This window comes from Xenopus laevis, chromosome 7L (assembly GCF_017654675.1).
Source record: "Xenopus laevis strain J_2021 chromosome 7L, Xenopus_laevis_v10.1, whole genome shotgun sequence".
Lineage (NCBI taxonomy): Eukaryota > Metazoa > Chordata > Amphibia > Anura > Pipidae > Xenopus > Xenopus laevis.
In genome coordinates this window covers 35,548,793-35,569,866 of record NC_054383.1, presented here as the reverse complement: position 1 = coordinate 35,569,866, position 21,074 = coordinate 35,548,793, and the positions used below count along the sequence as shown (strand labels likewise).

General features: G+C 39.4%; 1 protein-coding gene across 1 annotated transcript; it reads right to left on the bottom strand.

Moving 5' to 3' along the window:
• Positions 1-3,417: 3,417 nt before the first annotated feature.
• vps26a.L (VPS26 retromer complex component A L homeolog) lies at positions 3,418-19,524 on the bottom strand. The gene is made up of 9 exons (NM_001091555.1): positions 19,458-19,524; positions 14,747-14,896; positions 10,669-10,744; positions 10,206-10,362; positions 7,778-7,942; positions 7,419-7,525; positions 6,379-6,447; positions 5,059-5,201; positions 3,418-4,352 (listed from the first exon to the last, which is right to left on the bottom strand). Exons 1-9 carry the CDS (start codon positions 19,458-19,460, stop codon positions 4,242-4,244), a joined length of 981 nt encoding a protein of 326 aa, NP_001085024.1. The 5' UTR covers positions 19,461-19,524; the 3' UTR covers positions 3,418-4,241.
• Positions 19,525-21,074: the final 1,550 nt, after the last annotated feature.

The window sequence follows — 21,074 nt, the reverse complement described above, 5'->3', positions numbered from 1 at the left end:
AAAAATTGTTACGTTTACCTCCAAAAGTTTATGTCATCTTCAAGCAGGTGTTAAAGGTTCACAATGCGCAGTTAACATTTGCAATGTAATAAAAGACTAATGAAAAATACTACATTGCGACAAGCACATTTTTCTTTGCAAATGAGTTTTCTTTGCAAATTTTAATACACTTCTGCCTAAATGTCTGATATCTGGATCCATAGTACTGAGCGATGTGTGCATGACATGTTGTTTAGTTTTCTAAAATGTTATTCCTGTTGATAAAACCCAAATAAAAAAAAATGATGAAACAAAGCCAATAGTGTATGAAAATTTGTGTATAATGCCATCTATTGGTCATTTATGGGGGAAGCTTTTTGTTGGTTTCACACCTGCCCAAATCACAAACGACTATGAAACTCAGATTTTTCAGTGTGTTTATGGCAAGAAAAGTGCTTTATATGTAGAACTGGCCTACAAACCTTCCATGAAAAGCCTACAGACTGCACCAGGGTCACTATTGCGATTTCCACTTAGAGGCCCATTTATCAAAGGTCAAATTTAATTTCGAATTGATGTGAATTTTTTTTACTCTAATAAATTTGAATATACTCAAGATTTGGATGGGAAAAATCGACTCAAATCGAATTTGATTCAATTAGACTAAACTCGAATCGAGTTTTTTCTCCGAAAAAAACACAAATGTCAGGAAGGCTACAAACATCTTCAAACGTGTTAGCTGACCCCTGCCATTGACTTCTGCATGAACTCAGGGTCAAGGATTGATAAATCTCGAATTGAGTTTGGATTATTCCCAATTCGAATTTGTGAGTTTGGACCAAAAGTACAATAAGAAAATTCGAAATTTACTATTCGACCCTTAATAAATCTGCCCCTTAATGTTTTCATTAGGGTGGCACATGAACCTGAGAAATTGCACTCACATTTTATGTGCCCACCAAGACATTTAATTGTATAAAGTATATTTCGGACTAATATTTTTGTTTGGGCCCCTTAAATATCCAGAGGTTTTCAGTTTTACCAATATATATTGAAATGGCACATTTATTAGAGCCTCATGGGGGCCCCCTATACATCCTGGGCCCTCCTGCAGCCGCAGGGTCTGCTTGCTCTGTACGTACGTCCCTGGGCAGTCATATTGTATTGCCTCCAGATTGAAAAGCTCACCTGATATTTGCAGGATGGCAACCACTGGCTCAATTCACATTTTCAGTAAAGGCTTCAAAAAGCCACCCATTATGCAACTGCCCTGTTACTGAAATGGGCCACAATTAATATTACTTTTGGGGAAACCCCCAGGGCTGCTGAGATGCCAAAAAAAAAAACAAGTTGACATCCTTAACTGAACTGCTACTTTATGGTATTCCCTGTAACCTTCTGGCAGGAGGGCAACATTCACTTACAGATGTACTAGATGCTACTTTTGACTGGCCAATATAAAATTTCTGTTCATATAGATTTAAATTAAAAAAAATACGTCTCTACTCAAGGACTCCATAGACTGTATTGTAAGACATCATCATTTTAATATAACCAGTCCCTCAAGCATGTGGTATGGCAAGTAACTGTCTCTCTTCAGAAAAAAGACTGACAGCAGAAACCCTTTATAATTTACCTTAACCTGCCAAATAGAAACAAATATCAGCTTGTTTTTAGTAAGTACAGGTGTCAGTATTTATCTGAAGATATTGCTGGTTTCTACTGATCCAAACACTGATGTGGGGAAGACTGCAGAAGAGTAGTAAGTGGTGTGTGTAGGTTTATTGCATTTAATTAGAGGGAAGCAGACTTCTGTAACATTACTTCCATGGCACACACAGCCAGAACCAGCAGTGCAGAGAACAGGAAAGGACAATCAGATCCTGATTTCAGTTTACAAGTAATTTTTCGGGTTCACCATGATCCTTATCCTTGTATTTGCTTTGTGGGAAGAGAGTAAAACCCCTGATACAGGTGGAGCCCCCATTCCAAGCATTCCCAGTCTGACACTGGCAGAGATTTCTCACGGAGCACACAGGAGTGGAGTGATGACTTTTCAGTACATTCTGAACTTCTCCACATTATAACGAATGAATCCAGTTCATCCCACCTAGTTAAAGGAACAGTAACACTAAAAAATTAAAGTTTTTTTATAGTAATCGAAATATAATTGTTCAAACCCCTTTATCAAGCATTGATGCTTAATAAAGGGGTTCGCCCTGAAACGTTGCACGTTCACACCAAATAAACCAGCAAGGGGTAACCCTGCATTGAAGTTGCCTTGAGTGCCAGTGTATTTCTATTCCTTGAATGACTGCCCCCATGGCTACACAGCAGCTTGTTTATATAAACGGTTTCTGAAGCAAACACTCGAGTTTTAGGGTCAAGGCACACAGGCAAATTCAGGGAGATTAGTCTCCAGTGACAAATCTCCTGTTCTTCGGGGCGACTAATCTCCCCAAACTGCCTCCCCGCCGGCTAAAATGTAAATCGCCGGTGGGATGGCACTCGGCACTATTCGTTTTCCGAAGTCGAAAACTAATCGCGCCGAGTGCCACCCCGCCTGCGAATTTCATTTTAGCCGGAGGGAAAGCAGGGGAGGCAGTTCGGGGAGATTAGTCCCCCCGAAGAAGATGAGATTTGTTGCCCGGATCTGCCTGTGTGCCCTGACCCTTACTAGTGCAGGGCAACACTAAATAATTTATTACTTAAAAACACTAATTTACTGTTCCTTTAATACAGGGATCCCCAACCTTTTTTACCTGTGAGCCACATTCAAATGGAAAAAGAGTTGGGGAGCAACACAAGCATGAAAACGTCCCTTGGGGTGCCAAATAAGGTCTGTGATTGCCTATTTGGTAGCCCCTATGTGGACTGGCAGCCTACAAGAGGATCTACTTGGCACTATGCAATTAAAACTTGCTTCCAAGCCTAGAATTAAAAAATAAGCACCTGCTTGGAGGACCTTGAGAGCAACATCCAAGGGGTTGGAGAGCAACATGTTGCTCACGAGCTACTGGTTGGGGATCCCTGCTTTAATACATGGAGGATAAGATCCAGAAGGCATTTGCACCACATATCTGTTGTAGTGTGACTGTCACACTATGGTGCCAACTTCACAGTCTATATGCAAATTAGGATTCGGATTTACTTCGGTCAAGCAGAAGGATTCAGCCGAATCTGGTCTAACCCCAAACCGAATCTTGGATGCATCCCTAGAAATTAAATTTTATGCAATTGGTTCTCCCTTTTAGCTTGATTTTCACCATGGGTCCCCTTTTTTGTCACCTGATCACACGACCGTACTATTCTGCTGCTTCCATGGCTTCCAGTACATTCCATGGCACTTGTCCGATCTGAGTTTCTGCACATAGAAGTAACTATTCCTGGGCTACTAAAATGGTCCCTGTTTCCAATTTGCTCATTAAAAAGACATAATACGGTTCATAAGATTTTATTTTTTATCAGTATTTCTCTCCCCAAAACTGGGTATATAAAATACTTTTACAATATAATAAAGCAATTTATATACATCGCAAATTAGAATCGTCTATGTTACCATTATGTGAAAGGGAACAAAACCAAGGAAATAAAAAAAAAATGGAATAATCTTTCCTTATTTAATTATACTCTGAATATTAGGTCAGCTCTTTATATTAGCTACGTTGCAAATGTGTTTGTCTCACGGTATATAAAAAACATTGACAATGTAACCATTTGGCATACAGATAGAGACAGACGCGGGGAAACATCTTAGAGAAGTGTCAGATAAAATCCACACATAAACACAGCTTCCAATGTTTAATAACAGCCTCGTTTTTAAGGTGAAACCGAAGGATTTGGGGACAACTTATATTATTATCTGCCTGATTTTAGAAATCCCAAACTAAATATAAGAAACAAGTTTAGCAGACACCAACAGTATTAGGGGAAAGGCTTTTAATTTTCCATTTACACCAGCCTGACATGCACCAACAAAAAGAAAAAATGAAGCGAAAGAGTTTGAGCTTAATGCATGTGCCATGTCATAACCTGAAAATTAAAATGAAACGAGTTATAAAACGCTAGTCTGAGAAAGGTCCAGTGTTTTTCAGCAAAAGCACTCGATATTTATATATGTACATGTGGAATTACATACAGACCCCCAGAGTGTTTAGTGTGGTACATTTATGCAGCAGCGCCAGATGAAGGAAGACTATCTGATGGGAGGTTTGGCCTTTAGATTTCTGCTTCCATCCTTCATCTGCTCAGGAAATGCACAATTAGATCTCTGGCTCTTCAGCTGATGCTTGTGGTTCCTGGGGCTCAAACCGTTGATGGAAATTGGTTCTTTTCTTGATCTTTTCGGGAGCTTTTCTCCACAAGACGATCTCCTGTTAGAAGTCGGAATACAATGAAAAACACAGTTATCATTACTGTAGCAGAACAGCGTAGAGGGTTATGAAGGATGGTTGAAACTGGAGAAACCCAACACAGCTCTAAGTCATACTAATTGGCAGATGCAGATGAGCTGGAAAATGCTATCAGTTAGCTTAAAAAAGAAGGAAAGGCTAAAATTACGTAAGCTTTATTAGAAAGGTCTATATAAGTATACTAGTAAATCCTCAATGTAATGCTGCTCTGAGTCCTCTGTCAAAAGAAACACAGCATTTCTTTCCTTCTATTGTGTATACATGGGCTTCTGTATCAGACTTCTTGTTTTCAGCTTAAACCTCCAGGGCTAGGGCTTGAGAATGCTCAGTTTGCTCCTCTCTCCCTCCCTCCTCCCCTCCCTACTGTAATCTGAGCAAGCAGGGAGAGACTCAAGGCAGGAAGTGATGTCACACCAAGCTAATATGGCAACTGCTATCCTAAACAAACAGAGAGAGCTTCTAGAGCTGCTTACTCAGGTATGGTAAAGCATTTTGCAGAATATAGTAATATTAGAGCTTGCACTATTGTGGCTAATCTATTGGCAGTAAACTGCACACTGGACACAATTTTAATTTAATCCATAAAGGCCATAAAGGAGGAAAAAACATGAGGATGTGCAACACTACTATGAAAAAGAAATGACAGAAACAGAACAGAAACCTGTACCTGTTGTTTGAAATATCTTCTGTCTTCTTCATCCACGAGAACCAGGTTTAAAAAATATCTGACAGAAAACTTTTTGTTGACGTCTCTCATTGTTGGTGTTGGATCGTACCCTGCGATGAACAGCCGAATCGGAATAGATTCACCTAAACACAAAGAGCAGTGAACAACAGGCGCAAACCAAATTATGCACATGGATTATATACAGATTAGCATATTGTTAGAGGACAGGGAAGGGTGTATAGACCTTGAGCAAAATAAATAAGGTCATCATTAAAAACTTTTTTTTTTTCTTTACGGATGCATCAAGTCTTTAATATCTGATTTGCCTATTCCAATTTGACACTTAACAGGAAAAAAAAACACCCGCCTTGTTAATACAGACATACAGGATTTGTCAGATTGAAAGGAATTGGATACAACAATGGTCTGCCTCCGACTCACCCCCCCCCACTTTAATGTACTGGCAGACGAGATTATCTGATGTAAATCTGCGCTACTGCGGGTGTGACATCTCCTCAACTGCCTTGCCTAAACCTTTAGATTGCCACAAGTTAAAAAAGAAATCGCAGGAATTGCATTCTTTTATTTGTGTTGATCCAAAGGTTAGGAAAGATGGATGCAGTTCAAGAAATTTGTTGCCTGTGGTACAGAAGATTTACTGCGGGTGACAAATCTCCTCATCTGCCAATACCCTTAAACGAGATTTCTGGGACATGAAGTGTCTTTGCTTTCCAGAGAATCTGTACGCTGTCCTCCATGTCTCATTCAGCTTCTACAATCCTCTCTGCGGGTTGGGAACAAGTATCCTCTGCCTTCTCTGACTCTGGTCCCCACTCAGACCTCCCCTTAGAGTGTAATGCAGGAGATAACCCTGCCCACAGCCTGTTTCCTTGCACTTCATTTGCTTAACCTGCTCAGAACACTGCTGCTGCTGGCTGCAACATGGACATTTGGACCCTAGCAACCATATTGCTGAAATTGCAAACTGGAGAGCTGCTGAATAAAAAGCTAAATAACTCAAACGCCACACATAATAGAAATGTAAGACGGATTGCAAATTGTCTCAGAATATCACTCTCTACATCATACTAAAAGTTAACTCAAAGGTGAACAACCCCTTTAAACATGGCATCTTGCACAAATGGCAAACTCCTCATTTCTATCAGCTGTAAGATTATGTTTGGCACATCCATCATAGCACCGAAGAACAACTTTGCCTGCATTCCAAGTTGTTCTTTAAGGATGAATGAACAGGAAACATTTTTTAGAATAATCTTTAGATGGGACTGAAGTTCCAAAGAAAAATGAATAAAGTGTTACCTTTGACTGGTGCTCCATCCATGATTTCATATTTTGCAACGGTTTCGGTTTCAGTCGTAGTGCTAGGGCCTGAGAAACAAACAAGATTTTAGCTGAAGTCAGTAATGGCATAAGTGAAATACATGTAAATATTCACATTTAGAGTTCAAATCTTATCCAGCACCTGCAGCAAATGTCCTATTTATCAGAAATGCTTTAAAAAGCTTAACTAAAGAAGTAGGGCAGAAATATTGTACATTACGTTTTGTGCTTCAGTACCAGCCTAAGGCAACCACAGCCCTTTAGCAGTAAAGATCTGTGTCTCCAAAGATGCCCCAGTAGCTCCCCATCTTCTTTTCTGCTGATTCACTGCAAATGCTCTGGGCTGCTGTCACTTACTGAGCTTAGGGATCACTTACAATATACAGTACACATAGAATATAAATGTCACAATATAAGGCTGATAAGTGAATAATTCAGATTATTGGTACATGGCGGCTCAGAAACCAATTCAACTAGCATCAGAATTTAATAATCAGCCCTGTAGCATCATCTTAAATTACAGACAAACCTCATTTTCTGCTGGATAATTTACTATGACCCCTAAGCTTAGCTTCTCAACAGCTGCTCAGAGTCCACTGAGCATGCCAGTGTCACAGACACTAAAAAAAAAAAAAAAAAAAGTTGCATTGGTTTCTGTGCTGCCATGTAGCTATTATCTGTATTAATTACTAATCAGTCTTATATTGTGACATTTATATTCTATGTGTACAGTATATTATGAGTTGGTCCCTAAGCTCAGTAAGTGACAGTAGCACGGTGTATGTACAACGAATCAGCAGAAAAGAAGATGGGGAGCTACTGGGGCATCTTTGGAGAGACAGATCTTTACTGCTAAAGGGCTGTGGTTGCCTTGGGCTGGTACAAAACATAAATGTATATTTCTAGCTACTTCTTTAGTTAAGCTTTAGTTCTCCTTTAACCCAATTACACTAGAATTTCCACTGGGGTTCTTAAGATGGTTGGCTCAGAAAACTGCACAGTGGCGCTTTTAGACTCACCTATTCCAGTGATCTCTTTTTTTATTAACTGCAACTCCATGTGCTGGATTTTTATTCTGACCAAAAGAAAGTAGATTTTTCCAACAATGACATCTTTCAAATGGTACCTTTGGAGGAAAGAATAAAGATCATTTAAACTACAGAAATACAGGTGTGCAGAAATGGAGATGGAAAAGAAAGAGTTGCATGAGATCGGGAGTAGCTTGTCTCCTCTTGTCCTGCAATGTAAACAGTAAGTAACCAAATGCAAATACAGCACAAAAGGATAAATCGTGGTAACGTTGTACTGTGTTTTATCCCTTTCTTCATCAGCACAAACCCTCCCAAAGCGCAGTACAATATGGCTACTGTATACTCACTTTGATTTGTTGTATTCAAATTCTATATGCAAGCAATCCTCTATCCCAACTTCCATTTTGATGGAGTTATTCACATCAGGGTAGGTAGCCAGCTGGTGAACGATAAGGTCATATTCTTTAACCAGATCGGTAAGACGCCGTACTATTGTCACTTTAAGGAAATATCTATAATAGATAATAATGGAACATTCCATGGGCTACCTGTACTGAGCAACATTTTAGAATTTTAGCTGGCTTAAAGGAAAAGAATATTCTTTATATGCAAAACAAATCACTGGCAGTGGTATATTGTGGCCTAAGGAAATAATGAGCCCTGCAGCCGCTACCTGATGGACAATTAAATATTATCCAGGTAATTCCAAAACATAAAACCCTATGCCAAGTGATCTATATTAGGCCAAAAAGGATAAGGACTGTCAGTTGATAAACACCGACCAGCATTTAATCTTATGGTCATTGCACATGGCGCCTTTTTTGACCCTTTGAATCAGACCTCATATACACAAAAAATATCACACCACAGATACACACAACACTGCCAGCTAAATATTATTTATACAGAACTGAAGTGTATGTTACCAAAAAAATAATACACATACAAATGATGCTTCTGAATGTCTGTTATGTGTGTTGTTTTGCTGTGGTTTAATTATATTCATAAATGGTGTTACCAGCACTTTAATGCAGCAGCACATGCAGTTCTTTCAGTCAGGCTGACAGAAGATTTAAAGGAAAAGTAAACCCGCAATAAAATTATATTTAAGTCAAACAATTCATTTCGGGTTACTTTTTCAATCAAGTACTAAAAGCACTTTGACTTAAATATAATTTTATTTTCGAGATAGCACCTTGTTGAAATCACTATAACACTTTTAAATAGACACGAAAAATCAATGCATAGACTTTCTATGGTTCCAGACACACACAGATTAGTGTTGTAACACTGCACTGAATATTAACAATATTGCACTAGGTTCAGTTAAATTGTTTTGGGGTGACACCATCCTCCTTCAGTAAAAGAACCAAGGACTGTACTTACCCCAGGTCAGTGTGACTAAAGGAGTCTTGATCATGGAAACAAAAACATTATATAAGCTCCATCTCATGGAAATAAGGCACTTGCTGAATATAACCAGATAAACATTCTGTAATGTACCACTCCCTTTGATACCATACAAAGCAAATCCTTTCCTCAACAGTTATCTTTAATTGCACATGAGTATTTTTAGCCTGATTCTGATAGGACGGCTTCTTAGGTTTGCAGCCAATGCAATCACACAGGGCAATATGCATCTACCAACACCACTCAATGGCAATGTGCCACAAGCGGCTGCTTTGTTTAAAAACTTCATTTTGCTCTCAACAGTCATGCAAAGCAACAAAGCAGAACACAAATAAAATAAACACATACAAAACAGTTGAAGTAGCTAAATCCAGTTTTAGGAAAGTATTTTACTCTTTCAAGATTGGATCTTGTATTTCTTATCTTCATTAATTCAAAAATACCCTCGTAACCCATACCGATAGGGTAGTAAGAGTATAAACATATAAATCACACACTCTGTGTCAGACTGGGGCTACTACAGCACACCGAAGAACCTGACATCCATGATCTACTCTCACAACGATTAGATGGATACAGTAATACATGGTATAGATGTTATGCAGGCTTATGTTGGAAATTAAAAGAGTTAATGGAAATTGTCCCAGACTGGAGCCCACCAGGAGATCCTCTGGCAGTCAAGCACAACCCAAGCCAAAAGCTAGCTAATATTGGAAATATATTGATTTAAATACCATTTTAAGAATGCAGCTACATGAAACCTTGCACTGTGTTTAGCAACACTGCATTGACATGTGAGACAGCCTAGAGGAATTGGCCACACTGCAGCCATTCTGATGTTGCTGGGTCCAATTTTTTAAACTCGTACCTGACCCGGACCCTCAACCTGCATGTTTACCCCTTTGGAACTGCTACCTGATCCGACCTGCAACTGCCTTCCCCACAAGCTGACCCACTGTTACTCATTAAACTGGAAGTGCAGTTGCAGCAAACCAAAAGTGACATGGGTGGGGCAAAAAAATAAGTTTACATGATTAATATTTGCTCTATAAGATACCAGGGAGCTGCCCACACGCAGGTTTCTGATTTTTTGTGGGGAACTCACTGCAGGATTCTACCACCAATAGCCAAAGACTAAGTAAACAGATGTCCATCCATACTCAAAATTATTGGGATTAAATTACATTTTTTATATATATATATATATATATATATATATATATATATATATATATATATATATATATATATATATATATATATATATATATATATATATATATATATATATATATATATATACACACACACACACGCACTGACTTCATGTAATGTTCTTTGTATATAGGCAAAAACAAATCTTACCTCAGCCTCACATTCGACCCAATGTACGATTCATATGGTTTCTCCACTTGCATAAATTCAAAATCATAATTTCTACTCTGAGTCAGCTCTCCAGGTAAGGCCAACTCCTTCACTAGGTTGACAAATTCATGTGTGTTGCTTTTGTCATTGAAAAGTTCTAGGAGGGAAACATAACAAACTTCATGTCAATACAGGGCTTACAATATATTTCATCATAAGCAAATATGTATAAAAGGTAATAGGATAAGTAAAGGGTAACTAAAGAGTAAACATTTTAAGTACAGTATAAAGGGCCAAAACATTTTGCAGTGCTCTGGATAAGGGCAACAAATCACAAGGTGTATATACATCTACACAACACCCCAGAGTAAATAAAGTTTTCTCAGTGAAGCAAAACTTCTTTCTGGTGGAGGAGTGGTTATAATTACATTCACTCATGTCACTGCCAATCTTTTAAACTCACCGATCTGTCCAACAAACTCAATGCGGATTCCATGATGCTCTAATCTTTTACCGGGCTGCTTGAAGACAATGTTGACCTACAGGAACAAGCACTGAATTAATTAAAATTTAGTGAATTAATATCAGTTGTGTAGTCTGCCGGCTGACATATGACATGAACGGAAAATTTCAAAACAAAAAGGCATGTGTTGTTGTATTGTGCATCCGTTATTTCAGCCAATGTATTACATGAGTATTGTTCCTATATAAATATACTGGAGCTGGGAATGCATGGGCTGAAATATATACAATACAATCATTGCAAAAGAAAGGACTGATTAGAAATCTGTACGTCGCCCTCCAAACGAGTACAGTGGGCAAATACACATTTTCACTGCACCAGCGTTAATCATCCAAGATCAATGTCCCTCGAAAGCAAATTCACAAGGTCTATGGCTGATCAGCAACCAACCACTGCTGAATTTGGTTGGTCCCGGCCCCTTTAAACCTTGCTGTCAATCCCCATTGAAAAGTAGGTCTCCTATCCCCTTGTTCTGCATCTTTCTCCCACAATGCTCTGTAACTGTTCAAAGGTTCTGTGCAGCTAAATGATTACAAATAAGTACTAACTTCCATTAATTCACCTTCTCAGCCCTCACTCTATATTTCCAACACTTGCGAAGCCTTGGGACACAAGGTTGTTAATTCAAGCATACACCCTGCTTTCCCCTGGAGATGTGAAGCGTATGTGATGTAATTTAACAAGTTAAGGCAAGTCAGGGGGAAGTGGCTGAAAGTCCCATGATTGACTAAAGGAATATCCAGATTAAAGCTGAAAACACCTATAAACTTAATATTTACTGAGTGAAGAAATGCATTTCAGCAACATAAAGGGGTAGTTCACCTTTAAGTTACCTTTTAGTATTGTATAGAATGGCCAATTGTTAGCAACTTTTCAGTTGGTCTTCGTTAAAAAAACAAAAAATTTAAAACGAGTTAAAGGAAAACTAAACCCTAAAAATTAATATGGCTAAAAATGCCATATTTTATATACTGAACTCATTGCACTGGTGTAAAGTTTCAGCTTCTCAATAGCAGCAATGATCCAGGACTTCAAACTTATCACAGGGGGCCGCCATCTTGGAAAATGACTGTGACGCTCACATGCTCAGTGGGCTCTGAGCAGCTGTTGAGAAGCTAAGCTTAATGGTCGTCGCTAATTATCAAGCAGAAAATGAGGTTGGTCTGTAATATAAACTGATGCTACAGGGCTAATTATTAAATTCTAATGCAAGTTGCACTGGTTTCTGTGCTGCCATGAAGTAATTATATGTATTAATTACTAATCGACCTTATATTGTAAGATTTCTATTCTACGTGTACTGTATATTTTGAGCTCAGTAACTGACAGCCGCACAGAGCATGTGCCGTGAATCAACATAAAAGAAGATTGGGAGCTACTGGGGCATCTTTGGAGACACAGATCTTTACTGCTAAAGGGCTGTGGTTGCCTTGGGCTGGTACAGAAGCACAAAACGTAATGTACAACATTTCTAGCTACTTCTTTAGTTAAGCTTTGGTTCTCCTTTAAACTCAATAGGATTGTTTTGCCACCAACAAGGATGAATTATATCTTAGTTGGGATCAAGTACTAGGAACGGTTTTAATAATCCAGACAAAAAGATATTTCATGCCAATTTGTCTCCAGTGCTGGAGGAGATTAGCACAGGTGACTTAAGATGCTGTGTGCCATCACCCTTAAAGTAGCATAGAAAACCCTTTCAAAAGTACAATACCTTACACAATATTTCAGATAGTTTTCAAAGTAAAAACAAACATCATATTGTGAAATTTCTCATCTAAAAACAAACATTTGGAAAATTCGCCCTTGACAGCTTTCACAATTTATGAAACAGGGGCATCTTTTGTTTCTCTGATAGCTCCAGCAGCAATGAAACTAGGGATTCATTATCTATGTAGGAGCCCCCTCCAGTTAGAAATCTCAGGCATAGCAAGCATCCCAATGATATCAGTACCCTGTGCAAAGCTCAGGGGGGACTAAGTAGCATCTCCAAACCAGAACATCCACCCTTAACAGCTGTCAAAACAATGTGGTGGGCTCAAAAACACAGTTTCCCCAGAGCAGTGGTTCCCAAAATCTACCATACTAATCGTGTGTTTTTTCAGGAATAGTAATTTTGTTTTTTTTAAAATGTTCTTTAATGCACATGGCTATAAAAAAAAGGTTTGGCACAAACTGGACCTCAGTCAAAAAATTATAGCCTATGATTAAGTGCCCAGGAGAGACAGGAAATGTGTTAAGCTTTTTGTACCACAATAAAAATATCTTTTTAAGAGGCAAACTTTTTTTGACTGAGGTCCAGTTTGTGCCAAGCCTTTTTTTAGGGATGCACCGAATCCAGGATTCGGTTGGGGATTCGGCCTTTTTCAGCAGGATTCGGATTCTGCCATATCCTTCTGCCCTGCTGAACCAAATCCAAATCCTAATTTGCATATGCAAATTAGGGGTGGGGAGAGAAATCGCTTGACTTTTTGTCACAAAACAAGTAACAAATGTTTTCCCCTTCCCACCCCTAATTTGCAAATGCAAATTAGGATTTGGTTTGGTATTCGGCCAAATCCTTTGCGAAGGATTCGGGGGTTCGGCCGAATCCAGAAAAGTGGGGTTTTATTGTTCTTCAAGATAAAAAATATAGGAGATTCCCCCAGGAATCAATGGAGGGCTATTCCAAGAATTGTGTCACCCGCCAGACAAACTGGAAAATGCTTGTAATCACCCAGTGTGCCATTAATCTGAAATCTATGCATTTATATTACAAGGGCTGTTCTTAGGAACAAGCAGAATTTCATTTCCAGCCCACGTCTGCTGAAATTCATCATAAACAACATACATTGCAGAAAACAAAGTACTGTTTGTGTAAGTGTAGATGGGGCAGCAAATCTCTGCCCTATCTGCAAGGTGCTTGTATGTTTTCCCTGTGCTTGCATGGGTTTCCACCAACACTCCAAAAACATACAAGCAAGTTAACAGACCACTGTGTGTATGAATGTGACATAGACCTTAGATTGTAAGCTCTGCTGGGACAGAGACTGATGTGATTGATGTATAATCTCTGTAAAGTGCTGGAGAACATGTTGGCATTATATAAAAAACAATACAGGTATGGAACCTGTTCTCCATAATGCTCTGGACCTGTGGCTTTCCGGATAAGGGATCTTTTCTGTAATTTGGATCTTCGTGCCTTACGTCTACTAGAAAATCATGTAATCATAAAATAAACCCAACTGGTTGGTTTTGCTTCCAATAAGGATTCATTATATCTTAGTTTGGATCAAGTACAATATACTGTTTTATTATTACAGAAAAATTTGGATTATTTGGATAAAATGGAGTCTATGGGAGACAGCCTTTCTGTAATTCAGAGCTTTCTGGACAACGGGTTTCTGGATAACATATCCCATACCAGTAATATTAAAAGATGGACACATGTATGCTTGTTCCATGTTACTTAAGAACCCTCTAACTAACTACTACCCTAGTTTACCCAGTGAAGGTATGGGGTATACATGAGAGCCAATCCGGGCATGTAAAGGACACCCATAGTAGAGGGCAACACCAGTAGTTTGAGAAAGGTAGACAAAGGGGTACAACTTTTACTGCACAGGGTTAATGTATACTTTAATATTTAAATCAGCAGACAGAATCCAGTTACAGTTCAGGTATGTAAATTTTGCCTAGTATAGAGGAAATAATTTATCTAGCACAGTGCATCTCATAGTGTAAGGTTCGTGATTCTGGTGAGGCCCAAGTGGACTATAATCTTTTTTGTGGGAGCTACTTTTGCTCCAGGTGCCATGGGGCTGGATTTTAGTGCAAACTAACAAAATGAGGAAATAAGTTAGTATGACAAACTGGATGATCTGTCCCATTCAAAAGAATAGATACAAATATAAAGAAAACCTTTGCTCCCTTTGCAGAAAACCCAGAGCCTGTATGATTCCTAACAATAGACATAGAGGTATATTTTACCTTTAACACTTCTACTGGAAATATATTTATAGATGAGCATATGTATTACCTTTCCAGCTACTGACTCGCCATCATAGAACAAGAAGTGTTTCTCTACTTTGCCTTCTTCAGTTTTAATCTCTGAAACTTTCCTGGTCTCCGCGTCATTCAGCACAACTTCTATCTCGCAAATGGGACCAAAGAAACCACTCAGAAAACTCTGAAAAAAAACAAAGTGCACACAAATATCAACAAGGGCAACAACAACAAAAAAATATCAACAAGGGCATATCTGTATTATAATGATTGTAAAAGTTCATTGCAGGATGGCAGCAAACAGTGCATGTGGTGCAGGTCTGGGAGTCAAAATAGGCTCTGGTACAAAGAGGCCCAAACAGGTTAAAGCAGCCCGCTGCATAGTGACTTTCTATGGCACCTGATAGCCCCTCTGGCATTTGCCAGAACCCACAAATTGCCAGCCCGGGCCTGATGTGGTGTAGCCTTTAACATGGATGGTCACCAGATAGTCTCAGTGTTTCAATTTAGAAAGGAGGTGGCATTTCAGGATGTGTTTAATTGCATGTTCTATTGAGAAGGACACATGCCAAATCTATAAATAGTGTTTATCATCCATTAGTCTTTCCTGAAATAGATAGCTACAAGGGCATCGTTTGTGTGTGCATAGTTTTGTATTAGCATAATCTTACACTGCAGTTAAACACCTCAATCAAAGAGTCAATTAACTGTAAAAGTATTATGCTATGCTCTCTATTAAGAGTTCCTCTGCAGAGAAGGTACTGCATGTGAGATATATATATATATATATATATATATATATATATATATATATATATATATATATATATATATATATATATATATATATATATATATATATATATATATATATATATATATATATATATATAATTCCAGCGAGTAGGAGGGCACAACCATAAGAGTGTATAATGCCTGGGCGACAGTCTTTAAAAAAAATCTGGATATTCCCACCGATGTCGGCACACCAAGGATTATTCAACAGTCATTTGGATCAAATAAAGTGCAGGTTTATTTAAAGACCAATGTTTTGATTCCTTACAGGAATCTTCGTCAGGGAAGATTCCAGTACAGAATCGAAACATTGGTCTTTAAATAAACCTGCACTTTATTTGATCCAAATGACTATGTGAATATATCCTTGGTGTGCCATCATCGGTGGGAATATAAATATATATATTTCTTCAGTTCAGTGGCATAACTAGATATTACTGGACCCCACAGCAAATTATTTTTCAGGCCTCCAAAATGTCTAGAGGTTGACCTATTTTACAAATATTTATTGAAATGCTATATGAATTAGGGCCTCATGGGGCCCCTATAGCTCCTGGGCCCCCCTGCAGGGTCACAAGAAAGTGGTTATTTCTGGTGAACTATCTGAAAACAAATGAAAAAAAGTGTTGGAAGGTGAACAACCCCTTTAATTAACAACAAAGTAACAGATATAAAACCAGTAGTGTATTAGATATTTACGCATAATTCTAGGGTAACAATTAGGTTGTCACCCCCAAAACTCACCCACCCTCACACAGTTGCAAGAATCTCCCCATGCGTGGCATCTGCACAGTTTGGGGACCACTGGTGTGTATCCTCTAAATACCTATTGGAGACAGCGACTACTATACATAGCAGTCATGTGAAATACAGACCACCGCTGGCATTAAAAAGTGGGAGACATGGGATTGCAATAATTCGATCCATATTTGTCAAGAGATGTCTGGGACTAAAAAAAATGGGGATATAAAAAAACAAGTATTTTGCGGCTCATCACCTATGTCAACAACCACGGCTCATAAACACTGGGGAAGGATGGCCACTGAAGGGCTTTTGTGTTAAAATAATCCTATAGATATGTTGGAGCCTTAAGATGGCCATAGACACAATGATCCGATCGTACGAATCGTGGATTTGTACGATTTTCAGACTGTGTGTGGAGAGTCCTGACGTTTTTCATTGGTCGTTAGGTTGATCGGACAGGTTAGAAAATTTCTGTCGGCTGCGGGTAATATCTCGGCATGTATTGCCGATCGTACGATTTTCAGTGGGAGACTGTCACTAGCTTTGTCAGACATAACTATCGTACGATTGCTGTCAGAGGCAGAACATCGGCTGATCTGTTCTTTTACTACTTTATTTGATCAGAATGGTAAGACTTTGATCTGAATGGATAGTGGCGGTATGGGAGATGGGAAAGTCCGATCGTACGTTGATTCGTACAATCGGATCTTTGCGTCTATGGCCAGCTTATGGTATATAGCTGAAATTTGATTTATACTGCGCAAGAGATTTTAAATGTATGATCAGAACAATGCCAGGAATGCAAGAGTGCGTGTGATTTATGAATAAGTGTGTGTGTGCTTACCCAGAGGAGAGCTTTCGTATCGCTCACATATACTGGGTATGAAACATTTATGAATATACATTACAAAATGCTGTAGGTCTCTTACGGTACTATTCAGCTACAGAAGGATTTTTTGCTTCATATGTGAAGCAGTTGATTAACAGAATGATCATAATTGCACTGAACTATTGCCTACTTAATGCTATAAGAATGAGGAACAAAGGGGACCAATAGAACAGACATTTATATCAAAGAGCACAATCTTCTCCATATTATCTTTGTCTCTCTACCCTTGCCAGGCTGTTTAATGCTCGGTGGCATTATAGAACACAAGAGGCTGTAAGAGATAACTAAATAAAAATACAGGTATGGGATCCGTTATCCGGAAACCAGTTATCCACAAAGCTCCGAATTATGGAAAGGCTGTCTCCCATAGGCTCCACTTTATCTAAATAATCCAAATTTTAAGAAATGATTTCCTTTTTCTCTGTAATAATTAAACAGTACCTTGTGCTTGATCCAAACTAAGATATAATTAATGCTTATTGGAAGCAAAACCAGCTTACTGGGTTTACATGATTTTCTAGTAGACTTAAGGTATGAAGATCCAAATTATGAATAGATTGGTTATCTGGATAACCTCAGGTACCTAGCATTCTGGATAATAGGTCCCATACCTGTACCACTATTCCGTATATGATTTGACTTTACTGCCCTAATAACTTTTAGGTCCATAAAGTCAAATCATATACGGAATTGGGACCTATTATGCAGAATTCTTTGTGCCCGAGGTTTTCCGGATAACGGATCTATCGATACTTTGGATCTTAAGTCTACTAGAAAATCAAGTCTACTAGAAAATCATATAAACTGGCCAAACTACCAGTTGAAAATACTTGCCCGGAGATTTAATGGAATGAACAGAATACACATGTTCATATAAACTAGGGATGCAGGATTCGGGCAAATCCTAATTTGCATATGTAAATTAGGGGCGGTTAGTGAAATCATGTTACTTTTCATCACAAAAAGAAGAATTCTTTCTACTTTTTTCTTTTCCTGCCCCTAATTTGCATATGCAAATTAGGACTCGGATTTGGTTAGGCCGAATCATTCACCACTGATTCGGCTGAATCCCAAATAGTGGATTCGGTGCATCCCTAATATAAACATACATGCCAGTGCTGCGTTGGCTGGGCAATACTGTGCCACTACTCGTTACAACAGGTCCAGCAGGGATTGGCATAGGGCTCGTGGACACACGGCCTGCTACTGATCTAGCTCATTCTGGGTTTTGTGCAGCAATTTACAGCAGTGATATCATTTGCAGACAGACACAACTCTAGATAAACAAAGAGAAATTCCAGCTGCTGCACGTGGATGGCACCATACCAGCTCAATTCCATAGCGTTCTCCATGGAGGGAGCAGCTGCAGTATTTATCTTTGACGCATGAAGGTGCTACAGCTGCCTGTGTGACTTGTCCCATAAGGAATAATAAAAACAAACTACACCAGGGGCAAAGATACAGACAAGTGGCTGTTGTGAACTTTATAACCAGATTCAGTCACGGCGGTTCCCTTAGTAGAAACTGGCAGGCCCAACACCTTCCCCTCATTCTGTACGAGTGTTGCAATCAGTGGCTCAGTCACTCTCCGGAATTGTGCAAATGATACATTCCGCAGCGTTGCACTTTCCTCTCTTGCAAGTCCTGCCAGGAACCCCGTCTTCTTATTTTTACTCACGACCTGCAGATTTGTTGAGGTTTAATGAGAGTGCACAACACTGCTGTATTATACTCACCCAACACCTAGGCTTGCTACTTAGCAATCAATGAAGCCGTGAGGCTGGAGGGCTGCCACTAGCACAACTAGAATGGGTGCCCCCTGCCTGTGTGGATGTGTGGGGCAGCACAGCAGTGTATATGTGTCGGTATGTAAATAAGAGAAAGTGCAGGATGTGAGGTGCGAGTAGAGAACAAGCACAGGACACACAGCACGGACATGACAAGTCTCTATTCAGCTACATTACTCGTCACGTTTCCCAGATGCATTGGGCAGCACAGGGGACCGGGGACACTGTAAGTTGTAGTTCAGCATTAGTCGCAGCGCCTTTGCCTGGCCTACAACTTCTTGCCCCGAGTGGAGCAGTGACAGGTCAGGCCCAGGCCCATAATAACACTACAGCTCCAGCCTCATCCCTCGGAACTATCAAACTATAACTTAGTCTTTCCATAAACACTTCCATTCTGTATTAAACTACAACTACCGGAAGCAGCAGCAGCACCCCGGGGCTTGTCGTTTGTAATACAATGCCTGCTGAGAGCAGCCGCCGATTATTACCGAACGAGTGTCCGTAAGTGACTGTGCCGTCACCAGACTTACCATCTTTCTTTGCCACACACCAGACAGGGACCCTCAGCACCGACCTATCGCGACTCCACCCGCCGCCACCGTCACGTGACTTCGAAGGCAGAACCACCTGACGTCAGAAGTCTCTCCGCGTGACCGGTCAGCTGACCTAAGTGTGGGCGCAGAGGGAAGTGTGCAGTGGCTGGAGGCTTGTGAATTCGCAATTCGTATAGAGCTTATAGCTTTAATTTAGCAACTGGCGTTTACGCGGCGGCCACTTAATGGTTCAAGGGGGTCACGGGCTCAATAAGTTTGGACTTTAGTGCCAAATCTGTTAGTGAAAGGCATTGCCACTCAGTCCATGGCACCCCAGGCAACTCGAACGCCAACGTCACGCCCCGTGCGTAAATGAGGGTCGCCGTGCGCAAACGGGGACGTGTGTACCTTAGTTCCGGCCCTGCTACTCTAATACAACTACAAGTGTGTGTGTGCACAATAAGAGAAAGTGTGTGCAAAGAATATATAGTGTATAAAGTACCCCCTCTTGTAAAATATAAGGATATTATAAGTTACCGAGGAGTTTCATGACCGGCCGAGTGTTTTTATACAGGTCATGGAACTCCGAGGTAACTTCTAATATCCTAATATTTTACAACTGGGGGTACTTTATTTATTATAATACACATGTTTCAGTGAGTCTTGTGACAGAAATGACATCAGAACTCACCGTTTATAAGGATATCATTTTACAAGATATTTATGGCTTTTGTGTATTATATGTAAATATATACATATATATATATTTATATATGGACAGCACTACCTTCCATTAAGCTCCAAAGTGTGTATGACATTGAATATTCTATTTATGCACTGTTTTAGGTGTAAGGCATAGAATTGAATAACTAACACGGACATTTTTGGCGCAATCCGACGCGCTGCGATAAAACGCCAGCGACAAGTCGCATGTGACGGAAATAAGATAAGTGATGGAAATGGCGGATGAAGTCGCAGCGTTGATCCGACGCGGCACAACTGTTGGCTGCGTCTTCATCCGACATTTCTATCTTTTACCTTATTGCCATCGCATGCGATTTGTCACAGCGCATCGGATCGCGCCAAAAACGTCCGTGTAGTCCTACCCTAATACATTGGTTTCTCTTATGCATCTCCATTTAATTGCCTTTACCACTCTGATCTTTAAAGAGGTGTTCACCTTTAAGTTAACTTTTAGTACGTTATAGAATGACCAATTGTAAGCGACTTACAATTGGTAAGCGACCTTCATTATCATTTTTTTTTTGTAGTTTTTTAAATGATTTGCCTTCTTATTCTGACTCTTTCCTGCTTTCAAATGCAAATGACTGACCTCATCTAAAAAACAAATGCTACAAATGTATTGTTATTGCTACTTTTTATTTCTCTTTTTATTAGACCCTAGCAACCAGATTGCTAAATGTTGCAAATTGGAGAGCTGCTATATAAAAAGCTAAAAAACCAAAAATAGTAAAAAAGGAGAATATCAAAGGTGACCAACCACTTTAAAAAGACAACTAAAGCTCAGATTAAAGTTAAATTTGTATTGTTGTGCATTAGGATATGTGATTGCTGTGCAGCTTCCCACAGCAACAGAACTTACTGTATTAACTA